At 48.8% G+C, this 21,967-nt stretch overlaps 1 protein-coding gene across 3 annotated transcripts in view; it reads left to right on the top strand.

The window, feature by feature from the left end:
• The window catches only part of WDR27 (WD repeat domain 27), a 153,532-nt gene that overhangs the window by 81,176 nt on the left and 50,389 nt on the right, over nucleotides 1–21,967 (top strand). For all 3 annotated transcript variants that reach the window (XM_042940322.1, XM_042940319.1, XM_042940320.1), the window contains one exon: nucleotides 4,528–4,626. In XM_042940322.1, the coding sequence (XP_042796256.1) occupies nucleotides 4,528–4,626 (99 nt within the window). The remainder of the gene's footprint in view (nucleotides 1–4,527; nucleotides 4,627–21,967) is intronic.

The raw sequence follows: 21,967 nt of genomic DNA, 5'->3' as shown, positions 1-21,967 counted from the left end.
CCCTATTTGAAGAAGAAAAGTTATTTTTGAGAGAAGAATTCCAGACAAGTGGGATGAATGGTAGAATTAGAAAATTACCCTCTTGTGGTCTCAAACAATTGATTTTGGTGAATGTCATCATTAGTGAAACTATCACATAGAGGTTGGTGGTCCCCAGGCAGCCTGACTAGACATTTCTCCAAAGAAGATGCACTGGTGGCCGGCAGGTACAGGAAGTGGTTCTCAGTATCACTCATCACCAGGAAAATGCAGATCAAAACCAGTGAGATACCATCTCACCTGTCAGGATGGCCATTGTCAAAAGACCAGGAGGGAAGGACCAGCGAGCGTGTGGAGAAATTGGAACCCTCGTGCACTGGTGGTGGAATATCAGCCAGTGCAGCCGCCATGAGAACAGTGTGGAGGTTCCTTGGAAAATTAAAAATAGAATTTCCATAGGATAAGGTAATTCCACTCCTGGGTATTTGTCCAACAGAATTGAAATCATGACCTCAAAGAGAGATTTGCTCTCCCACGTCACTGCATCATTAGTCACTGTAGCTAAGATGGTTCAAGCCACCTCAGTGTTTATGGATGGATGAGTAAATCGACACAATGGGATGTTATTCAGCCTTAAAAAAAGAAGGAAGTCCTGTCATTTGCAATGACATAGATGAGCCAGAGGACGTTATAGTAGGTGAGATAAGCCGATCACAGAAAGAAGGACAAATACTGCCTAACTGCACTTAGATGAAGAATCTGAAACAGTCACACTCATGGAAGCAGTGGGTAGGGTGGCGGTTGCCAGCAGGGAGGGCACCTGGGAGACGTTGGCCAGAGGGCACAGAATTTCAGTTGTGCAGGACGAAGTGGTCTAGAGCCCTGCTGGAGAACACTGTGCTTGTGTAAGTGCGCCATATTGTGCGCTTACACACGTGTTAGGTGGACCTCATTACAGTCTCCGAGGGACGTCATGTCACAAGCCAAACCTCCCGACCAACATTAGCGTCACTCACTGTGCAACAGTTTAGATACTGTACATTCCTACTGCCATTTTGAAGTGCACACCCGTTAATATCCACCGTAAAGTATTCTTGTGGAAAAAAGGTAGAGCCTGAACCGAATTGAGTCTTTATGCATAATATCTGGCTCAGGGCCCATCCACAGGATGATGGAGCAAGTCGAAAGATGTCACACACGGGCAGGCCGATGAGTTCTGGCTGGAATGTTCTTCTGGACTCAGACCCCATTTCGTCAACAAGTCTATGGCATGGAAGAGAGCCAGGGAGAGAAAGCGTTGCTCCAAACAGCGGTGCTGGAAAAGACGTGACAGCAACGCACAGATCTGCTCTGGGTCCTGCTTACCCAAAACAACTGTGACCAGTGTGACCGGCCAGGACTTCCTTTATTTTAGGTCAGCGTAAAGTGGCAGTGTAGGTGTGTGTGCAATGTCCGTATTTTTAGAGATACTTACAAAGCACGTGGGACGTTAGCTTAGCAATTGGCTAAAAATACTTCCTACTTATTCAGCCACGAAAACTGAAAGGGAAAAAGTAAAGAACAAAGGTATGGCAGTTGAAGCAAGTAGAGCAAAGTCTTAACGATGTTATGTTTGGTTCTGTACGAACGGGCTGGTTGTGCAATCCACCGTACTTTGGTATATATTTGAAACTTTTCGTAATAAAAAGCCAAGCACGGACTTTGGAGATAGAACTAGACACAGAGGACCGGGGTTTTCCATCGTGCGAGCCCCACTGCTGGAAGGAGGCTGTCAGGTTCTAGAGAGGTGGGCTCTGAGGCCCCGTCTCTGACCCTCGGAGTCTCCCCTGTAGCAGTGCACCGGGGTGTCCGCCGTGCGGGTAAACAGACGAGCCTCCTAGCTGCACTCCTGGACGCCTGCTCGAATCTTACGACGTGGACAGCTGTGGCTGGACTGCGACGGCTCCCTTCACATGCTGCCGACGCTGAGGGTTGACGTAAGCGGCTCTTTTGCCAGATCCCCCCGCCCCGATGTTTCACTATAAGATCACAGTTTCAAAGAATGAACTACCAGATACTAAGATGACTGGCCATGTAATTGGTCATAGGGCCAAGGACGCTGACAGAGACCGGCTTGTTATTAGAGACGAAGTCGATGAAGGTTTGCTCAGGATTGTTGAAGCGGCTGCGGCCACCAGCCAAGGTGTATGAGTCTGTCAGGTGACCAGCGGTCCATCCGTGGCGGCCAGGGACCCCTCGCGGGGCTCCTCGGGAAGGGGCAGGGCCAGGGCGGAGCTCATCACGGCGTCTGCCGGACCTTGATGGAGGTTGCCGAGAGAAGGGGGTCATGATTCTGCCTCCAAACCTGAGGGACAGCCCCGCCATTAACATCCAGTGTTCACCTGGTGGTGGCCACAGAGCTCCACGTGCTCAAATCAGGGGCTTTCGGACAGAGTCTTGGCTTCTGCAGGAGGTGGGCGATGTTTCTGTCTTGATGGGATTTTAAGTAGGTCTCTGTATTGAACACTTTGGCCTTCTTAGAAAACTTCACAAGTTTTTTGTGAACTAAAAATTCAGTGATCTAAGACAATATGCACAGTCCTGAGAAACATCCTTTCTGGAAATACTTTAAAAAACAAAGGGAATGTCTGTGATGTGATCTTTGATTCCCCCGGGGATGATATCAACACTATTAAGCTTCAGACACAGAGTGAACTTCTGTGTGCGATCCTTTTGTCCGTTTCTTCTGTGGAGAAAATCCAGGCAAAGGGAAATGAAGGACACGTGGCAGGAATAACGTGAGACAGAAAAACGAAAGCAGCTTCACCTTCAAGGATGCGGTTCAGCAGAATTACAAAACATTCATAATGAACTGGTCTAGTTGTGTTTGTAAAACATCATCTTTTTCACTGGTACATTCAGTCCCGGACGGTTTTTGTGAAACGTCTTGAACAGCGAAGCGTCTTCCCTGCTCCCGGGTGGGCTGGGCCACACCCTCATCCTTTGTGAGAAGACGCTGCCCGTTCTCAGGGCTCATTAGTGTCAGAGTAAGACTGACTTTGTAGGGTTTTATTTTACGTTTCGTCTTTCTGAGTACATTTTAGCCACGGCTTTTTTCCCTTTGATGGGGACAGGTGGCTTCATGAATCGAGTAACTAGTATTACATCTAATCAAAACAATGTGTTCCGCACACGGGTTGCAGGCCATTCCTGTGTTTTCAGCATCAGACAAGGTGCATCTTGTCCGTTTGGGCCGATTGTTGCTGCCGTTTGAAAGGGCAGGTTGTGACGAATGTACACCTAATAAAATATGTCTGATATTTGTGGCTGCAGACTGTCGTTCTCATGGTTCCGGTTTGCCATGACCAGAAAGATTCATTTCATTCAAGAACCTTCTGGTTCTTCTGGGAGAAAAGGTAGGTTTCATTTAAAAGCATTTGCATACAGGAAAGGAGAGGCAGTTTCTTAACCGTTACTGATTCTTCTCTCGCGGCCTCACGGCGTCATTTATGGGTGTTGTGAGATGTCACGCAAATGCCAGGCGGCATGCAAGGCGGTGTCCCGTATGTGGCGACAAACCTCAGTGTTACGGTCCCCAGAGTGGGGTCCCTGGGCCCGCAGCAGCAGCCTCCTTTGGGAACTGTTGGGAGCACACACGTCAGTGGCTGCTTTTCGAATAAGCACGTTTCCAATAAGAACAGCAGAAAAAAAACCCAACAAAAACATGCTTTAAATATTTCCGCTTCAAGATGTATACAATCTCTGTTTGTAGACTTTATTTCAGGAGCTGCTGTTTAGCCCATGACAGAATCATTTGGAAGTTGTAAATTTGAAGGGCTCGTCTGTCCACTGAAATAGACTTTTTGTGGAAGAAGGAATCACGTAGATGTCTTGCTTTTTCTGTGACGTGGCATTTCTTTTTTATTACCAGTAGAGTCCACAAACCACTTGTTTGCACATTTTGTTACCTAAAAATTAGAATGGGTCTCTCCTCTCTTCTATCACATCGGGATGGCATCCCGATACCAGATTTGTGTCCCTAAAATGAAGTATTTGATGGCCTCTCTCTCTCTCTAAATATCCATGCGTCTGTCCAGCTCTCTCTATACATATCTTTTTATATGCATATGGTGATACCATCAGACAGTATTGTATGTTTTTATTTAAAATTTTAAGAACAGCTATACTATAGAAAAAATTCCAAGTATTTGAATTGCTCGATTCCAAGCTAATTTAGTAGGAAGCAAGGTGTGTACATGTTTTTGTCTCAAATTTATGGAAAAGGACATAAACATCGCTTTTTCACTCCTCTTGGGACTTGCAGGCAGGGCCGAACTGTGGAGGCATCAGGGGCTGTGGGTCCACTGAGACACTAAAGGTCCGAGAGGCAAGGAGGAGAGAGGCGTGAGTCACCGAGTCGGGTCTCCGGCTCAGGTGGCGCTGGCCCGTCAGGTGACCGGCTGCTGCGGAGTCGCTCGGCCGTGGGGTGCGCTTCTGCTGTGCGCGACTCACGTGGACCGTTGGCCCTTCCATCATGGAGCCCTGTCTGTCTGTCTGTCTGTCTTGCAGGCGTACGTGTATGAACTGGGCTCGAGCACGTTTTCTCACAGACTGGCCGGACACACGGACACCGTCGCTGGCGTGGCCTTCAGCCCGTCGGCCCCCCAGGTACGGTCTGCTCGTGTGGGCGGGGCGCGTCTACTCCTGACGCGGCTTCCGGCGTCTTTCCTGTGTTGGCCTGTGTTTGGCGAAACCCTGGAACGCTGAAGGTGACCCAGCAGTGTTCGTCACGTGCAGGGAGACAGACGTGGGGACCAGACCGTTGCTGGGGGAGAAAGGGAAGCGCAGGGCGTGTTCTTCCGCGTGGCGGTCTGTGTCATCCCGTTCGCTTGCTGGGAGCCGAGCTGCGGGGAACGCGGGCGTGCCCTCGGGCGGGTGTGAACACGGGCGGGCCGAGTCCCAGGGCAGGTGAGAAAACGGTTTTGGAGTGTCTCCTAAAAAGAATTGGGTGCAGGAGGAGGACCACAGCATTTAAAGAGATCGGCCTAACTAGGAGGAGACATGAAAACAGAGTTACATCAGCTTCACATCAATCACACGGAAAGAGTGTGTGGTCTTGTGTTAAATTGTGGACGGGTTTGTGTGTGAAGACTGGTGACGTTTGGTAACGTGAGCGTACGGCGATGTGGATTCAGAGAATTGCATCGGCGTGCGATTTCGTGGGTCCGGCTGGCGTGTGCGTGTGCGTGTGTGGGTGTGTGAACGAAGGTGGACCGCCCCGCCCCCCCCGCGGCACACTGCTGCCGTCAGGGGCACCCTGGACTCTCGGGCACGTCTGGCTCCTGGTGACACTGAATGTCGAGGACCGGATGCGCGACGCCGGTGCCGGCACTGACCACAGAGCCCCCACCCCGTGCCGCTGAGGTCCTCGCGCGCCTCGTCCCGGCGGTAACCCTGATGCGGCCGGCGGCCCCCTGCTGCGGGCGCTCGGGTTGAAACGTTTTCTGCTCGTGTGGTCACGAGTCGCTCACCCCCTACGTAATCAGGCCGCGCCACAGATGCCGTCGGTCCTGGCCTTTCTGGTCGGTAATCCGTGCTGTCCTTACCCATTCTGATCTCCCCGGCGTATTTTCGAAGTCGTTGGATTCCTTTCTGAATCCTTTGACGTCGCGCTGGTGAGACGGACGGGCGGCCAGGAGGGAAGAGAGCAGAAGACGGAAGCAGGGTTAGAGGCGCGCGGGGCGGGCTGGCGTGGGCGCCTGGCCACGGGGGGATGCCGGCTGCTCTGACAATTCGGTATTGGCACGGACGTGCCTTTTAGCATCACTGAGTGAGGAGCTGCTCCGAGAACCGGAAGAGTCTCAGTCGGACCACGTTGCGTGGGTCTGTATCGTCGCGGGGATGGTTCCGATGCGCAGAAGCGGCAGATGTGACCCACGAGAACGGGATTTCAAAATGCTCCCCGCTGTTCGCGTCCTTACCGGTCCGGATACGAGCACTTTCATTACCTCTGTTAAGTTCGTTCCGAAGACACGGTAGCTCATCATTTTAACTCGCCTTCCTTTGGACGCCGTGAGGGTTGTGCGTTGTTCCATATGCTGTTAATTAGTTGAGGGTTTTCTTTCATTTCTAAATGGCTTGTTTATATCCTTCATGTCTTGATCTGTGGGCCCAACGTTTTGCTTCTTGACTGATCCAGCTTTTAATTTAAAATTGCCATATTGCCCTCTGTATTTACAGTGTGTTCTGTAGATTCGGTTTTGCTTTTTACTTTGTTGTTTTCTCTTTCAGGTACAGAACCTGGATTTGTTCTAATTATTCTAGGCTAGAAAATTTTTTCTCTTCAAAGATTTATCTTCCTGATGGAATTACAGTAGAATCTTTAACTTATTGTTGTAAGATTTAAGTTCCTGCCTGACTGTGCCAATAGGCCAATATCTGGGTCATTTCTGAGTCTGGTTCTGTTGGTCGCTGTGTCTCCTGACAGTTGGTTTGCTTACCTTTCTTTCTGATGTGTTGTCATTTTGTAAGGAATTCTGACTGTTGACTGTGGAAGGACGCCTGGATGAACAGGTCTCTTTTTCTGCCAGGCTGTTAGTTTGGTAGCGTTAGGAGCTGAGCAAGTAAGTGCCATTCGCTTTAATTATTAAAACTACGATTATAGTGAGGTCAGTAGAATTAATCAGTGTGGATCATTACACAAATAAAAGTACACAGAAAATACTGTTACTTTTAGGAACTTTAAAATACCTGGTATTCTTCCCAAGTCACCTTTTGTCAAACCTTTCAGAAAATTTTATTTCCTAAGCATATGAGGAAGAAATTTAAATCTGCATGTTTCAAATAGGTCACCTAACTTTAAGTTCTGCTGAGGAAAAATAACCTAAGTGTATCTGGGAAGGGGTCATTTTCCTTGGTTTTTGTCAGCAGCATTTGAACTTTTTATTTATTACTTCTTTGTTTTTAAAGTTCATTTATTTTATTTTGAGAGAGAGAGAGAGAAAAAGCACAAGAGGGGGAGGGGCAGAGAGGGAGGGAGACGGAATCCCAAGCGGGCTCCGTGTGGTCAGCACAGAGCCTGATGTGGGGCTTGATCTTGTGAACCGTGAGATCATGATCTGAGCCGAAATCAAGAGTTGGATGCTTAACTGACAGCCACCCAGCCCGGTGTCCTGATGATTCTAAACCATGAGGCTGAGCAGGGGTGGGGGGTCCCCTCCCACTGCTCCGCCCCTGCGTGCGGCCCGGCTCCAAGGGGAGCTCATGAGGACCCAGACTCGCTTCTCAATCTGACTGCTTTAGTCGGTGGTTATTGGGAAATGGGTCTCAGCCCCACTCAGGGCGCCTCCCACGGTTCTGGTTCAACCCGGAAAACTCCAGAAGGAGACATATTTAGAGAGAACCCGAGGACATCTCCGGTGATGGTTAATTGAATGGCCACACACTTGTGCAGCTGTCCCTGCAGGCACAGACATGGGTGGTGGTGTTACCAAATTCAGCTCCCGTACGTTCTGAATTCTCCAAACGGAAACCCAACTGTCCTTTTTAGAAACTGTTTCTCCAATTTGGCTTCTTAGATAGGACTTTATAGAGAGGAAAGATAAGTGAGGCAGGTTTTAGGGTCAGGACCGGATGGTACACCTAAAATCGTGATGTTCACCAACTTGCTTATGTGGGAGGAACCTGCTTATTAGGTTGATCTGATAGTCACGGTGAAAGTGAGCGGTTGGTTATTATTGTCTCTGCTTCCCGTGGGGGAAAGTCCGCTCGGAGACATTGCCCGGGATGTGCACTGCAACACCTTGTGCTAAGTTACGTGCCGCGTCTAGTAAAAGTCGGGGCCGGGCGCTGGACTCCAGGGATCATGCTATTTTCTTGACTCACGTTTATCTGAGCAGAGGCTCGAGGCTGAGACGCACAGGTTCCTCTCGGCCTCGCGGTCGGTGCGGTGGCTGATGGAGGAGTGCTGCCGCCGCCTGCCGTCCGCTCACCGCCAGATGCTCAGGAACCTCCCTTCTCCCCGCAGACCTGACCCGTTACCGGCACTCAGCCACGGGAGGGACGGTCTCTTCCATTTTGCTTTCAAGATGCTTTTGCGGATTGACACGAAGAGGTCTAATTTCGATTAAACTTGAGAGAATATTGAATTTCAGGTGAGTTCAATGATCAGAAAGCCTGGGTTTTTTGCGCAGTGTAGAAATGCTCATTTTTCCTATTGGTTTTGAGGTAGAGAAGAATGAGAACCTGGGTGCTGAGTTATTCCTTCCCGTGGCCTTTAAGGAAAGTCTGCAGTGGTAGGAGGGTTGCTGTGACCAACGGAAGTGACAAGTTTAACTTAATCTTTCTCACAGGACGTGTCCTAGGCCTGCCTGCACCTCACAGGTGACAGTGGAGGGTGGGGTGCCATGTGCTCCCCTCCAGCCCCACTCTGGGCGCACCCCCACACCCCCATTTAGCTCAAGTACATTTTCCAGCTTCTCCTTTGACTTCCTTGCTGGTCTGCGGGTTCTCTGCGCGTGCTTCTCTGTTTCCAGGTATGTGGGGACTTGCCCCCCATCTCTCTTTATTGGTTTCCACTTTAACAACATGTGGTCAGAGAACATACGTGGTGTGGCCTGAAGCCACAAAACTTGGTTTCACGGTCTGTGTCTGCTGTTGGGGGAAGATTGTGCTGCGGACAGCCGCCTGGCCAGGGGACTGCCGTGTGTTTCACGTCCAGTGTCCTTGCCGACTGTGTCTTCATCAGCTGGTAAGACTGGTGTGCATGCCTCTGTCTACAACTTCTTACTCCCTCTGATGCCCACAGATGTTGTTTAGGGTGTTTTGAAGCTCCTTTGTTAGGTTAGGATTATGTTCTTTTGGTGAACGGACCCCTTCACTCTCAGGAAATGGTCTCTTTCTTTACTTGCTTTGAAATACACTTTGGGGTAAAGATAGCCACTCCAGCTCTCTTTTGATTAGTGTCAGGATAGTATTTTCTGTATTCTTTTTTTCTAACCTGTGTGGGTCTCTTATTTGAAGTGCAATTTTTTCTTTTTTTTTTTTTATAATTTATTTTTTAATTTACATCCACATTAGTTAGTTGTTGGTTAGCAACAATGATTTCAGGAGTAGATTCCTTAATGCCCCTTACCCATTTAGCCCATCCCCCCTCCCACAATCCCTCTGGCACTCTCTGTTCTCTATATTTAAGAGCTCTCTTATGTTTTGCCCCCCTCCCTGTTTTTATATTATTTTTGCTTCTCTTCCCTTATGTTCATCTATTTTGTATCTTAAAGTCCTCATATGAGTGAGTGAAGTCATATGATATTTGTCTCTCTCTTACTAATTTCACTTAGCACAATACCCTCCAGTTCCATCCATGTAGCTGCAAATGGCAACATTTCATTCTTTTTGATTGCCGAGTAATACTCTACTCTATACAGATACCACATCTTCTTTATCCATTCATCAGCCAATGGACATTTGGGTTCTTTCCATACTTTGGCTATTGTCGATAGTGCTGCTATAAACACTGGGGTGCATGTGTCCCTTCGAGTCAGCACTCCTGTATCTTTTGGATAAATACCTAGTAGTGCAGTTGCTGGGTCGTAGGGTAGTTCTATTTTTAATGTTTTGAGGAACCTCCACACTGATTTCCAGAGTGGCTGTACCAGCTTGCATTGCTACCAACAATGCAAAAGAGAACCTCTTTCTCCGCGTCCTTGCCAACATCTGTTGTTGCCTGAATTGTTGTTAGCCATTCTGACAGGTGTGAGGTGGTATCTCATTTTGGGTTTGATTTGTATTTCCCTGATGATGAGTGATGTTGAGTGTTTTTTCATGTGTCGTTTGGCCATCTAGATGTCTTCTTTGGAGAAGTGTCTATTCATGTCTGTTGCCCATTTCTTCACTGGATTATTTGTTTTTTGGGCGTTGAGTTTGGTTAAGTTCTCTATAGATTTTGGGTACTAACCCTTTATCTGATATGTTGTTTGCAAATATCTTCTCCCATTCCATCGGTTGCCTTTTAGTTTTGTTGATTGTTCCCTTCAGCGTGCAGAAGCTTTTTATCTTGATGAGGTCCCAATAATTCATGTTTGCTTTTGTTTCCCTTGCCTCCAGACATGTGTTGAGTAAGAAGTTGCTATGGCCAGGAGAAAGAGGTTTTTGCCTGCTTTCTCCTCGAGGATTTTGATGGCTTCCTGTCTTACATTTAGGTCTTTCATCCATTTTGAGTTTATTTTTGTGTCTGGTGTAAGAAGATGGTCCAGGTTCATTTTTCTGCTTGTCTCTGTCCAGTTTTCCCAGCACCATTTGCTGAAGAGACTGTCTTTATTCCGTTGGATACTCTTTCCTGCTTTGTCGAAGATTAGTTGGCCATACGTGTGTGGGTCCATTTCTGGGTTCTCTATTCTGTTCCATTGATCTGAGTGTCTGTTCTTGTGCCAGTACTATACTGTCTTGATGATTACAGCTTTGTAATACAGCTTGGAGTCTGGGATTGTGATGTCTCCACCCTTGGTTTTCTTTTTCAAGATTGCTTTGGCTATTTGGGGTCTTTTCTGATTCCATAGACATTTTAAGATTGCTTGTTTTAGCTCTGCAAAGAATGCCGGTGTTATTTTGATAGGGATTGCTGAGGTGCATTTCTTATAGGTGGTATTTAGATTTGTTTTACTCTCTTAACCAATTTGACTATCTCTGCCTTTTAATCAGTGTTTAGACTGGTCCATTTGATAAGATTATTGATAAGATCATGTTTAAGCCTCTCATCTTGCTTTACCTTTTTTATATTTGCCCATTTGATACTCAGTTCCTTTTCCCTGCCTCCTTTTGGTTCAGTTAGATACTTTTGTACAGCTACTTCTTCACTTTTTCTGGCTTTTGTAACTCCTTGTTTTGTTCATTTGAGATTGCTGTGCCACTTATATACAGTAAAACTGTGGTTTGCGAGCTTAATTCGTTCCAGAAACATGCTTGTGATGCAAAGCAATTGCATATCAAAGCGAATTTCCCCATAAGAAATGATGGAAACTCAGATGATTTGTTCCACAACCCAAAAATATTTGGATAAAAATGATTATACTGTAATATAATACAAAAGAATAAGAAAATACAAAATATAAAGAAAAACAAATTAACCTGCACTTCCCTTTGAAAACCTTTGTGGCTGGTGCGAGGGAGACAAGAGAGAGGAGGGTTACTGTGTAGGACGACTCTCACTATCACTCACGGAATCACTGCCGTCTGTTGGCTCAACGGAATCTTTTTCTTTTCCCACAACTTTAACAAGGAGCCTATCGGGTGACGTTTGCTTTTGCCTCCTTTTGAGGATTTCGCAGAAATGTGACATTGCATCGTCGTTAAACAGATCCATCACTCTCACTGCTACAGCCGTATTCGGGTGGTGATTTTCTACAATATTTTGCACCGTTTCCCACATTTTACACATCTCCCTAACCTCATTTGAAGTGAGGGATTCCCCCGCCCTTCTCTCCTCCTCCTCTGCAGACGAGACGCAGAGACGTAGACGTCTGTAGACGTCTTGTAAACTCTTGCAATGTCGGCTGCTCGCATACGTCGTTCGTACTTCTCGGTGATTTCCGTCTCAACTTCCACAGTAGCATCTCCTTCCTACCGCCTTTCTTTTCCACCTTTTTCTGCATGGGGGCCGCTGTATACACTCACACGGATGTTGACTCAGTACAGTATGAATAAACTCTTGTCATCTACGGTATTTAACGTAAGCGGCAATAAGGCAGCAGAGGAAAAGGTCTGTGTCTGCGGGAAGCCTGACGCAGAATGAGGCAAAGTGCTCCTAAGCTCACTCTTGTCCGGAAAAGCAAAGGACTGTTCACAGGTGCCTCGAAGTGACAAAAAATACACCAGTGCCGGTCGCGGGCACCTTCCCACGTTCCGAAAAATCACCGATTTCTGCCAGACCCGGTGGCCCGAGACCGAGCATCCGAGTGTGGGAGACGATCACCCACCGTCCCGCAGCGAGAGAAGAGACAGAAGCACCATCGGCTCAGCTGTGATCATGTGATGTTTGGCGTCAGGTTCGACTCATATTGCAAGACATCGCTCATTTATCAGGTTAGATTCATCAGGAACGTTTGCTTGTCTCGTGGAACGCTCGCGCAAGTGTCACTCGCAAGCTGAGGTTTTAGCACGTATCTTTCATTGGGACCGTGGGCCTCCACTGTCACCTGATGCCACCACAGTGTGGGAACCTTATGACAGACAGTAAGCATCTGTTTCTCCTGTCTAGGTCTTCACGCTATCCGTGTGGCACATTTTACTTTCCAACATCATAGACTCCACGTGTTACTATTAATTTTGTTTCCGCAGTTAGTTATCTCCTGAAGAGATTTAAATGATAACGATGAATCCTGTATATTTGCCACGTGATTCCACAGGAAACGTTTTGAGCCTTGATTTTATCTGTAAAATTAGGTTGTTGAATTTTACGATCTCTGTGATTGTCAAATCGCTGTCTTCTCCACTGAGAGGATCGGGACGATGTGGGATCTGTGTGCGCGTGTGGTGGTTTTTGGATCTTGGTAGACATGGTCTTTATTTTGTGTTGTATAAAGCGTGCGTTTGTGGAACATGTGCACAGATGTGACACAGTACAGCGTGGAGCAGGCTTCGTGACCCTGTGTGCACCGGACGGGCGCCGGAGGGCCCGGGGTGCGCTGGCCAAGGCCGTGTGCGCAGCCAGGGTCCAGCCCGCCTTTTTCTGGATTCAAACCAGGTGTCAAGTCCAGTTTTCCTTTTGTCTCTGAAGCCAGCACGCTTTGCCGCCAGGTTGCACGCCAGCCTCCGTGCAGATGGCTGGAGTGGATTTTACTTAGAATTTTCTTTCTTGGCCACGCACCCAAGTCTAATTTCTACCAGGAGCCAAAAAAAAAAAAAAAAAAAAAAAGGTTTGAGTTCAGTGTAAGCATTTACTTGTACTTGACAGGTATTTACTGTGTGACAGTCAGCATTCCATGTGCTTTATTTAATCATATCCTTAGGAAGTGGACACTTAATCATTCATGGAGCAGGCGGGTGAGGAAACTGCAGCACAAAGAAGCTGGCCTGGGTGAGCTCAGTGGTGAGCGGTAGGATTTGGGCTCCAAGAAGCGGACTTTAGCTCCTTGGTGCGCCCGGCACGGTGCCCCCACGGTGCTGTGTGAGCACAGGCACGGGAGCCACGGTGCCACCAAGGGAGGGCCGGGAAGGGGCCCCGGAGGGAGGCGGGACCAGAGTGCGCGGGACCTTCGTGGGCAGAAGTGAGAGCGGAGCCTATGTCTTCCTCTGCAGGGAGGCCCCGGGCACGAGGAATGTTTTTCACTCTGGATTTGTGCACCAGAAGTGACTTCTAAATCAAGATTTCAAAACAGTTGCTTATTTTTATTCTATGGAAGGCAATATGTATTCTATTTTTATTAATGTGGGAATAACACTGTTTTTTTTTAGCCATTGAGTGCTTTCAAATTTGTTTTCATATACAGCGTTCTAGTTCTGAAACATATATCATTCTCAGATGTTTCCTGACCATCTCATCAAGCCCACATTCTGAAAGCTAATTTCATTCCGAAGAACCTAACAGTCCAAGTACCTTCCTTTCGGAAAACGTTCTGCAGATTATAGCAAAGTCAACAGCCAAGCCATAAATTTAAATGTAACACAGCCTAGAGGAATAGGAAGCCTGCTTTTGTCACATTGCTTATTTTCATATTCAAGTAATTTTCTAGTAAAGCCAAAATATTGTACCAGAAACCGATCCTTCGCGGCAATGCAGGCTTAACCTATGGGAGGAATAAATCAAGAAGAGGAAGCACAAATGTATATAAGGCGTTGGTTTCAAGTTCTGGCTGCTCCCCGGAGTTGTTGGGGGGAAGGGAAGGAGGCGGAGCCACGAGACGGTCGGCCTGTCAGGGCTCCCCCGGCACAGGGAGGGCGCCTTGGAGTCTGCGTGCAACACAAATGATGGGCAGCGCGCACCATCCGTGGCAGCACTGACTCCGGGACTCGAGTTGAGGGAGGGCAGTGGTCCCTCTCGCCGGCAGTGGTCCAGAGGAACAGCCTGCGCGGCTGCAGATTGATGGCTCACGTGCTCTGGACGAATACCGCATCTATTTCCACTTGTGCTGGGAAATTGTGGTAAGCAAAATGAGTTTACCTAAAGGTCTAGTAAGTGTTTCTGGAAATCAAGATGTTTTGGCCCCTGTCCTGGACCTTCTGTTTCCGCAGATGCGTGGAAGATGCTAGAAGTGTGAACTTCCACAAGATCATCTGAGGTTTGGAGTTTTGGGACAGGCGGGCCTCAGATCACGCCGGGAGAGATTCTGCATTAAGTTACCGGGAGCTGGTGTCCTGGCCACCCTCCTGAGACCGCTCAGCCTGCAGACATTCGTCTCCTGGGTTGTAACCTCTGGCTTCCACCCATTTTCCCCAGAAAACCCACGTGTGTCATTCAGTAGCAAGGATTCGGCTGGGACCCAAGGCTTCTTTCTGAGTACAGCGGTGCACCTGCCTGCCTCCTGCCCAGCCAGGGACGGACAGCACCCGCGTCCCAGGGTGAACAGCAGTGAGAAAATTCCAAATTCAGATGTGCTCAAAGATCGCTAGTTACCCTGTCTTAAACACGGGACTCTTCAGTGAGTCCTACTTATTTATAGGAGATGGTAAAGTCAAGAGGAAAATTGAATTTAGAGCAATTTCTAATGAAATGAAGGTCACACTTGCTTGAACGCAGAATGTCTCAAATTATGTGGGGAATATAATGGCGTGATTTACACAACACCCTCTTACTTTTTACAAATTATAAGAATATCTTGAAGTGAACAGGGGCTTACAGACATCAGGGCTCCTGGGAACAGTGAAAGAGGCATCTGTCAGATTTTACACGGTCAGTGCACATTCAAGTCTAAAATATTGTGCAGTATAGAAAATGGCAATGAAAACAGTCTCCGTTTTATTACTAATCCTCATCCTGACCATTTTTTTAAGTATGTGAAGGGGAAAGCAAGATAGAGAAAGCAGTTTTCTATACTTTGGTATTTTTTTATAAATAATTTTTTGTTGGGTGCCTGGGGGGCTCAGTCAGTTGAGCGTCCAGCTTCGGCTCAGGTCATGATCTCAGGTTCGTGAGTTCGAGCCCTGTGTCTGGCTCTGTGCTGACAGCTGGAAGCCTGGAGCCTGCTTCAGATTCTGTGTCTCCCTCTCTCTGCCCCTCCCTCGCTTGCATTCTGTCTCTCTCAAAAATAAATAAGTATTTAAAAAAATTAAAAAAATAATTTATTCTCAAATTAGCTAACAATGGTGTATACAGTGTAGTCTTGGCTTCGGGAGTAGATTCCCATGATTCATCACTTACGTACAACAGCCAGTGCTCGTCCTAACAAGTGCCCTCCTCAGTGTCCATCACCCATTTCCGTGCCCGCCAACCCCTGCCCCCTTATCAATCCTCAGATTGTTCCCTTTATTTAAGAGTCTCTTATGGTTTGCCTCCTTCTTTGTTTGTAACTATTTTTTCCTCTTCCCATCCCCCATGGTCTTCTGTTAAGTTTCTCAAATTCCACATGTGAGTGAAAACATATGATATCTGTCTTTCTCTGACTGACTGATTTCACTCAGCCTAACACCCTCCAGTTCCATCCACGCTGCTGCAAATGGCCAGATTGCATTCTTTCTCATTGCCAAGTAGTATTCCATTGTATATATAAACCACATCTTCTTTATCCATTCATCCATCGATGGACATTTGGGCTCTTTCCATGCTTAGGCTATTGTTGAAAGTGCTGCTATGAACATTGGGGTGCATGTGCCCCTTTGAGACAGCACACCTGTATCGCTTGGGTGAATTCCTAGTAGCACTGTTGCTGGGTCGTAGAGTAGATCTATTTTTAATTTTTGAGAAACCTCCTCACTGTTTCCTAGAGTGGCTGCACCAGTGTGCATTCCCACCAGGAGTGCAAGAGGGTTCCCGTTTCTCCACATCCTCGCCAGCATCTATAGCCCCCTGATTTGTTCACTTCAGCCACTCTGACCGGTGCGAGGTGGTATCTCAGTGTGGCTTTGAGTTGTATTTCCCTGATGAGGAGTGGCGTTGAGCATCTTTTCATGTGTCGGTTGGTCATCTGGATGTCTTCTTTGGGAGACATTACTTTGATATTTTTAATCAAAACTAAAATATTTTTTGAATAAGAATTAAAAAGGAAAGATTGAAGGTGAACGCAGTCAGTGTTGACGGTTTATCTACAATTGTGTTAAATAAGCATGTGCTCTGAGTCACGTTGGACGGCTGACTCTGTTCCTCCCACAGAGGTACTGTGGTCACACTCAGACCCAGACTGCGGGTCTGTGAGTGTGGACAGGTGCACGCTTGTGTGACCCACGCTGCCTGCAGACGCAGGACTTCCCCTCACCGGGACCTTCCACATGCCTTTCCCAGTCAGTCCCCGCGTCCACACCCGTGAGCAAAGAGCGTCCCAGTGTCAGTCGTTTCCAGAACTCCATGGCCACGGGACCTTTGTGCCGTTACGTGTCGCAGCAGCCACTCCTTTATGTGATGGAGAGCTTTTCTGTTGTGTCAGCCAAGGAGCCTCTGGTGTATCAGTTTGCCGATCGTGAATAAAGCCACTTCTGGAAAGGTCTGTGTGGTGATGGGTTCCTGGTTCTCCTGAGCAAGCAGATGGGGGCAGGGCTGCCGGACCCGTGGGGGGATGGGGGGTGAGGGTGGGCCGGCCACGTGCTCAGCCTCAGTACCCGCTCGTGAGCTTTCCGGAGTGGGCGCCGTTCACATTCTCGCCTGCTCTGCGGCAGCCTTGTTTTGTGAGTCTATTTAATTTTAGCTATTGTGGTATTTTTTTTTAATTAAATTTTTTTGAAACGTTTATTTTCAAGAGACAGAGCACAAGCAGGTGAAGGGCAGAGAGAGAGAGAGAGAGAGAGAGAGAGAGGGAGAGGGAGACACAGAATCTGAGGCAGGCTCCAGGCTCCGAGCTGTCAGCACAGAGCCTGGCGCGAGGCTCGAAGTCATGAGCCGTGAGATCATGACCTGAGCCGAAGTCGGACGCTTAACAGACTGAGCCACCCAGGCGCCCCTATTGTGGCATTTTTATTGTGGTTTTAATTTGTATTTTTTTAATAATGAGTGATATTGAACACTACATCATGTGATTATGCCCTTATTTTTAACTGTTTGTTATTACTATTAACAAGTTATAGAACTTTAAAAAAAATGTATTCCAGATACTATCACAGATCAGGTATACGTGTTGCAAATATTTCCTCCAGTCTGGGGCATGTCTATTTGTATTATAATATCCTTTAATGACATAAATGCTGACTTTTTACGAAGTGTAACTTTTATTTTATGGTTGGTGCTTTCTGGCCTGTCTGAAAAATCTTGCCAACTCAAAGCCTGCAGTGATTTTCTGTGTGTTTTCTTCCGGGAAGTTTTTGTTTGTGTTTAGACCTCTGACCCATTGTGTTTGCTCCCGCTTGTCCCCTAACGGTAGGCGGACCGTCGAACAACGTGGGGTGGGCTGTGTGGCTCCACCTGGACGCGGTCCCCCGGAGCTAGAGCACAGCCCCGTGCTCGTGCTGCCTCTTGGCCAGCTGACCTCACTGTGAATACTTAATATGCAACACACGTGGCACCCAAAATGTGTGTTAACTGACTAGCGGTCAGGCTTCTGGTCCGTGGCGGGCCATTAGTGGTTATGTTTTCGAGGAGCCAAAATCACGTGTGGACTTTCGACAAGCAGGGGCCGGCGCCCCGAACCCCCACGCCGTTCACGGGTCCGCCGTATCAGCAAAAACGTACTGTGCTGAAACACCATACGTCTGTTCTCACGGTTTCTGTGGGTCAGGAGTCTGGGTGTGGCTCACCGGGTTCTCAGCTCAGGGTCTCCTGGCCGTGACCAAGGTGTTGCCCAGGGCCCTTGCTCAGCCAAGGGTCTCCTGGGCCGGATCTCCTTCCGTGCTCGTCACGTCGTTGGCAGGTTGGGATCCGTGTGGTTGTAGGACCGAGAGCCTCGGCTTCTTGCTGGCTACAGACCGGAAGTGGCCGTCGGCCGTTAACGGACCCCTGTCGGCCACCCTTCCTCACGGCTCCCCCCGCGACGGTGCCGCAGTCTCGGGTGTAACTGTGCACAGGCTCCGTGTACAGGGCCCCCCACCCTCGGGGAGGGGTCACACGGGGCAAGAACACCACGTGTCTGGCCTGCACAGCCACCGTGCATTGACGTAGTTTGGGGCACGGAGAAAAGTCTAGTCAAGGTTCTTTTTTTCCCGTGAATATCTGTTTGCTCCAGTAATACGTGCTAAAAATACTTTTTCCACTGAATTTCATTAGTGCCTTCGTTGAAAATCAGTTGACTCTCAGAGTGTGGGTGAAGTCTCGTGTTGAATACTTAATCTTTTACAATTTGAAGAGGTAGTTTAGCTTCATTAACTGGGTTTATTCTCCCGAAGGTATGTGTGTCACTGTAATCGTCTGGTGAAGAACATTATTCTCTCTCCAAGCACCATCCCCGAAGTGTTTTACAGTCTTCCTGTGATTCCACTGTGAAATTGAAGGCTCATTGATTTGTTCTGGAAAATCACCCTGTCTAATCACCGGATTATATTGGAATCAACCTCACGCATCTAGTATGGTCACAGTTTTCTTCTTCTACGTTACAGTTTATATTTTTTCCTCTAGGTTTCTAGGTTTTAGGAAAATGTAAGTGATAATTGTTTTCCTCCTCCCCACTGCCCAGTGGATTCGGTTCAAACGCCTCAGCTCGGTCAGTCAGGTCCATCCGGCTTCACCGAGCCTGCTCCCACCCCGCCATCCAGGCCTGTGCCCCGGGGCTCCGTGCCCAGCCCGGCGGGGTCCCCGCTCTTCAGTGGACACCATCTCCGGGATGCGTTCTCCCCTCCACTGTCGGCCTTCGGACCCCGTTCAGATGCCGTCCTCTGTGACTTTCCGTGAAGTCGAGCCGGCGTCTGACCCTCAGGTGTGAACCGCCGGCTACGGACCTGTGTGCAGCGTGCAGGGCCCTGTGCCCTCAGCCTTCCGGTTCAGATGTCGGCTTCTCCACTAGAATTTGAGTCCCTCGGGGGGGGGTGGCATTGTCTTCAGTCTGATCGCCGGAACAGAACAGACGGATGCTCGCTGAATTCGGGTAAAGTAAGTCCATCTGCGTTCTGGTGTCTTATGGCAGCACAGTTATTTCTAACATCTTTACTCATTTCCATGTTGCCTAGCAATTACAGTATTGTTCACCTGAGGGCATTTATCTCATGGATGCAAAAACGCACATCATACAGAATTCTAGAAAATTAACCTTTGAAAGCAGTCTGCTTTGCAAGCCTTCAGAATAGTAAATCATTAGAAACACAGAGTGTTTTATGTTTAAAACTTAGACTATAATACAACCTGGGAGGGATTCATCACGTACCCACTTGGGAAGTGTGACTGACCCTCCTTCGCGACTCTGTGTCACGTCTGCTGACCAGAGCAGAGGCTGGCCGTGTGGCCACCACCGTGGCGGAAACAGGGACCGGTGACAAAGGAGCTGTGCACGAACGGCATTCATTTTGCGGCTCCAAGAACTTGAGATGTGGGGTCCTCTGACGTTGACGTTTTCCAAGGGTCCACACTGCTCCGATACTTCCCGTTGGTTGTACCCCCACTGCATCCCACACTGTTTCCGTGTTTAAAATGGCACGTTCCCAGTAACGATTTGAACCAAGACGCTTGAGCCGCAGGTAGGGCCGTTAAGGAAAGCACGTTGCCGGCAGGTTACGCCTCTTTTTCGTATTTCCTCGGTCAGAGGAATTGCTGGTGTTCGCGGCACACGTCTTATCCCCGCACAGACCGTCAGGTTTCCTTGAGCCGCACACGTCCACGTCCGTCTGCCCGTCCGTCCTGCCGAGCCACGAAGCTCTTCCAGACCTTGGGGTTGAAGCCGTAAGCCTCAGATGCGTGGACTTCGCTGTCCAGCTTCCGTGGTCACCTCAAGTGGAAAGAGCGTTCCTCTCGGCGACGGCTTCCCTCCTCAGATAATCACGGCCCGTTTGTTCCTCTCTTTGTTGATGTTCAGTCTGAGCTGAACTAGAACAGCAGCGTCTTGGAAGGGACGCGAGGGGCTGGTTTTTCTGTTCCTGGACCCGAAGTGTGGTGTGGCTCGTGGCACTTTCCTGCTGTGTGTCCCCTAACCCGCCCCTGTGCTTGCGACCCAGGCACCCCTCCCAGCTCTGTCCCACGTGGCTTCCGGGTTTGCCGGAAGACGAGATGCCAGGACCGTGTGCCTCCGGGGCCCACGGGCTGCCACACCGGCCACGGGGAGCCGTGATGCCAGTGCAGGTGCTGAGGCTCTAGTTGTGGCTGTGGCTACGGAGAGCTCAGTATGCACAGAGGCTCGGATCACTCAGCGTCTCAGAAGCCTGACTGCCTTCGGTTCAAGCGGGCAAACCATTCAGCTGGAGGGGCGCCAGTTACCTGCCATCAAAGATATTTGTGTGTTGAATATTGACAATTCTTTACCATAAGTGGGAGCACAGTGAAGTCTAAAGAACTTAAAATTCTACTCAAGTAGAACAACAGGGGAATTTGGGCGCTCCGCGATATCTGTCACCACAAAATCTCCGCCTGCCAGTTTTTTTAAAACGTGCTCAGACGACACGGCGTGCTTCCTTGGAGTTTCCAGGACGAGCACGTCAGACACAGAAGGGGGCCGTGTGCGTGCTCAGTGATGGTTAGTCACGCGCGTTCATTCGGCAGTGTCTTTGCACAGACGCACACCCGCGTGGAGGGGCTGGCGGGCTGTTGGCGTTGAATCTGTTAAATGGTGAATCTCTAAAGAGTCCATGGTGCTTTAAGTTTAAATCCATTTTCACATTCAGAAAACGAAATAAACACAGGATAAATTACAGAAAATTAAAGCAGAATCACAAAGTAATTTCATTAAAACGTAAGAATTGGAGACATCTGGACAAGCTATGCAGACTGGTCCCCAAGTCTCCTTTCTCCCAACACCTGACCACAGAGTCACAGAGTTGTTACTGGGGCTGCGGTGAGTATTCAGACCAGCAAGGCTGTCTGCCCCCAGGACTCAGACACAGTTAGATCTCGTCAGAGGGGGTCTTCTAGTCAGCTCTTGTCCATATGCCTTAGTATCACTGTTAAGGAAAGAGCCATGAAATGAAAAATAAAGTCCCTCCTCCCAATGGAAGGAAAGAAAGAAAAGGAAGGAAGTAGGGAGGGAGGAAGGAAGGAAGGGAGAGAGGGAAGGAAGGAGAGGGGGGGAGGGAGGAAGGAGGGAGAAAGGGAAGGAAGGGAGGGAGGAAGGAAGGAGGGAGGGAGGGAAGGTGGGAGGGAAGGAGGGAGGGAGGGAAGGTGGGAGGGAAGGAGGGAGGGAAGGAAGGTGGGAGGGAAGGAGGGAGAAAGGGAAGGAGGGAGGGAGGGAGGAAGGAAGGAAGGGAGAGAAAAGGAAGGAAGGAGGGAGGGAAGGAAGGTGGGAGGGAGGGAGGAAAGGAGGGAGGGAAGGAAGTTAGGGAAGGAGGGAGAAAGGGAAGGAAGGAGGGAGGGAGAAAGGGAAGGAAGGAGGGAGGGAAGGAAGGTAGGAGGGAGGGAGGAAGGAAGGAGGGAGAAAGGGAAGGAAGGAGGGAAGGAAGGAGGGAGAAAGGGAAGGAGGGAGAAAGGGAAGGAGGGAGGGAGGGAAGGAAGGTAGGGAAGGAAGGAGGGAGAAAGGGAAGGAAGGAAGGAAGAGAAAAGAAGGAAAAAAATGCAGCCACTGCAGTGAACCCAGACACCCAACACAAATAGAGTGATGAGCGTTTTCTTTACTGCCTGTCAAACCGAACGACTCTTCTCCCCCGACTGCCTAGAGGTTGGCCGCACGATCTGTCTGCTGTGTACCCTGGGCTAACCCTTAGGGTGTCAGCACTGATGGAAAGCTGTGCTGCCTCACACGGAAAAGACCCTGACCTCACGTCACAAGAGTCTGTTCGGCATTCGTGGTCTTACGTCACCTTCCAG

This window comes from Panthera leo, chromosome B2 (genome assembly GCF_018350215.1).
Source record: "Panthera leo isolate Ple1 chromosome B2, P.leo_Ple1_pat1.1, whole genome shotgun sequence".
NCBI classification, from domain to species: Eukaryota; Metazoa; Chordata; class Mammalia; order Carnivora; family Felidae; genus Panthera; species Panthera leo.
This window is presented reverse-complemented; position numbering and strand designations above follow the sequence as displayed.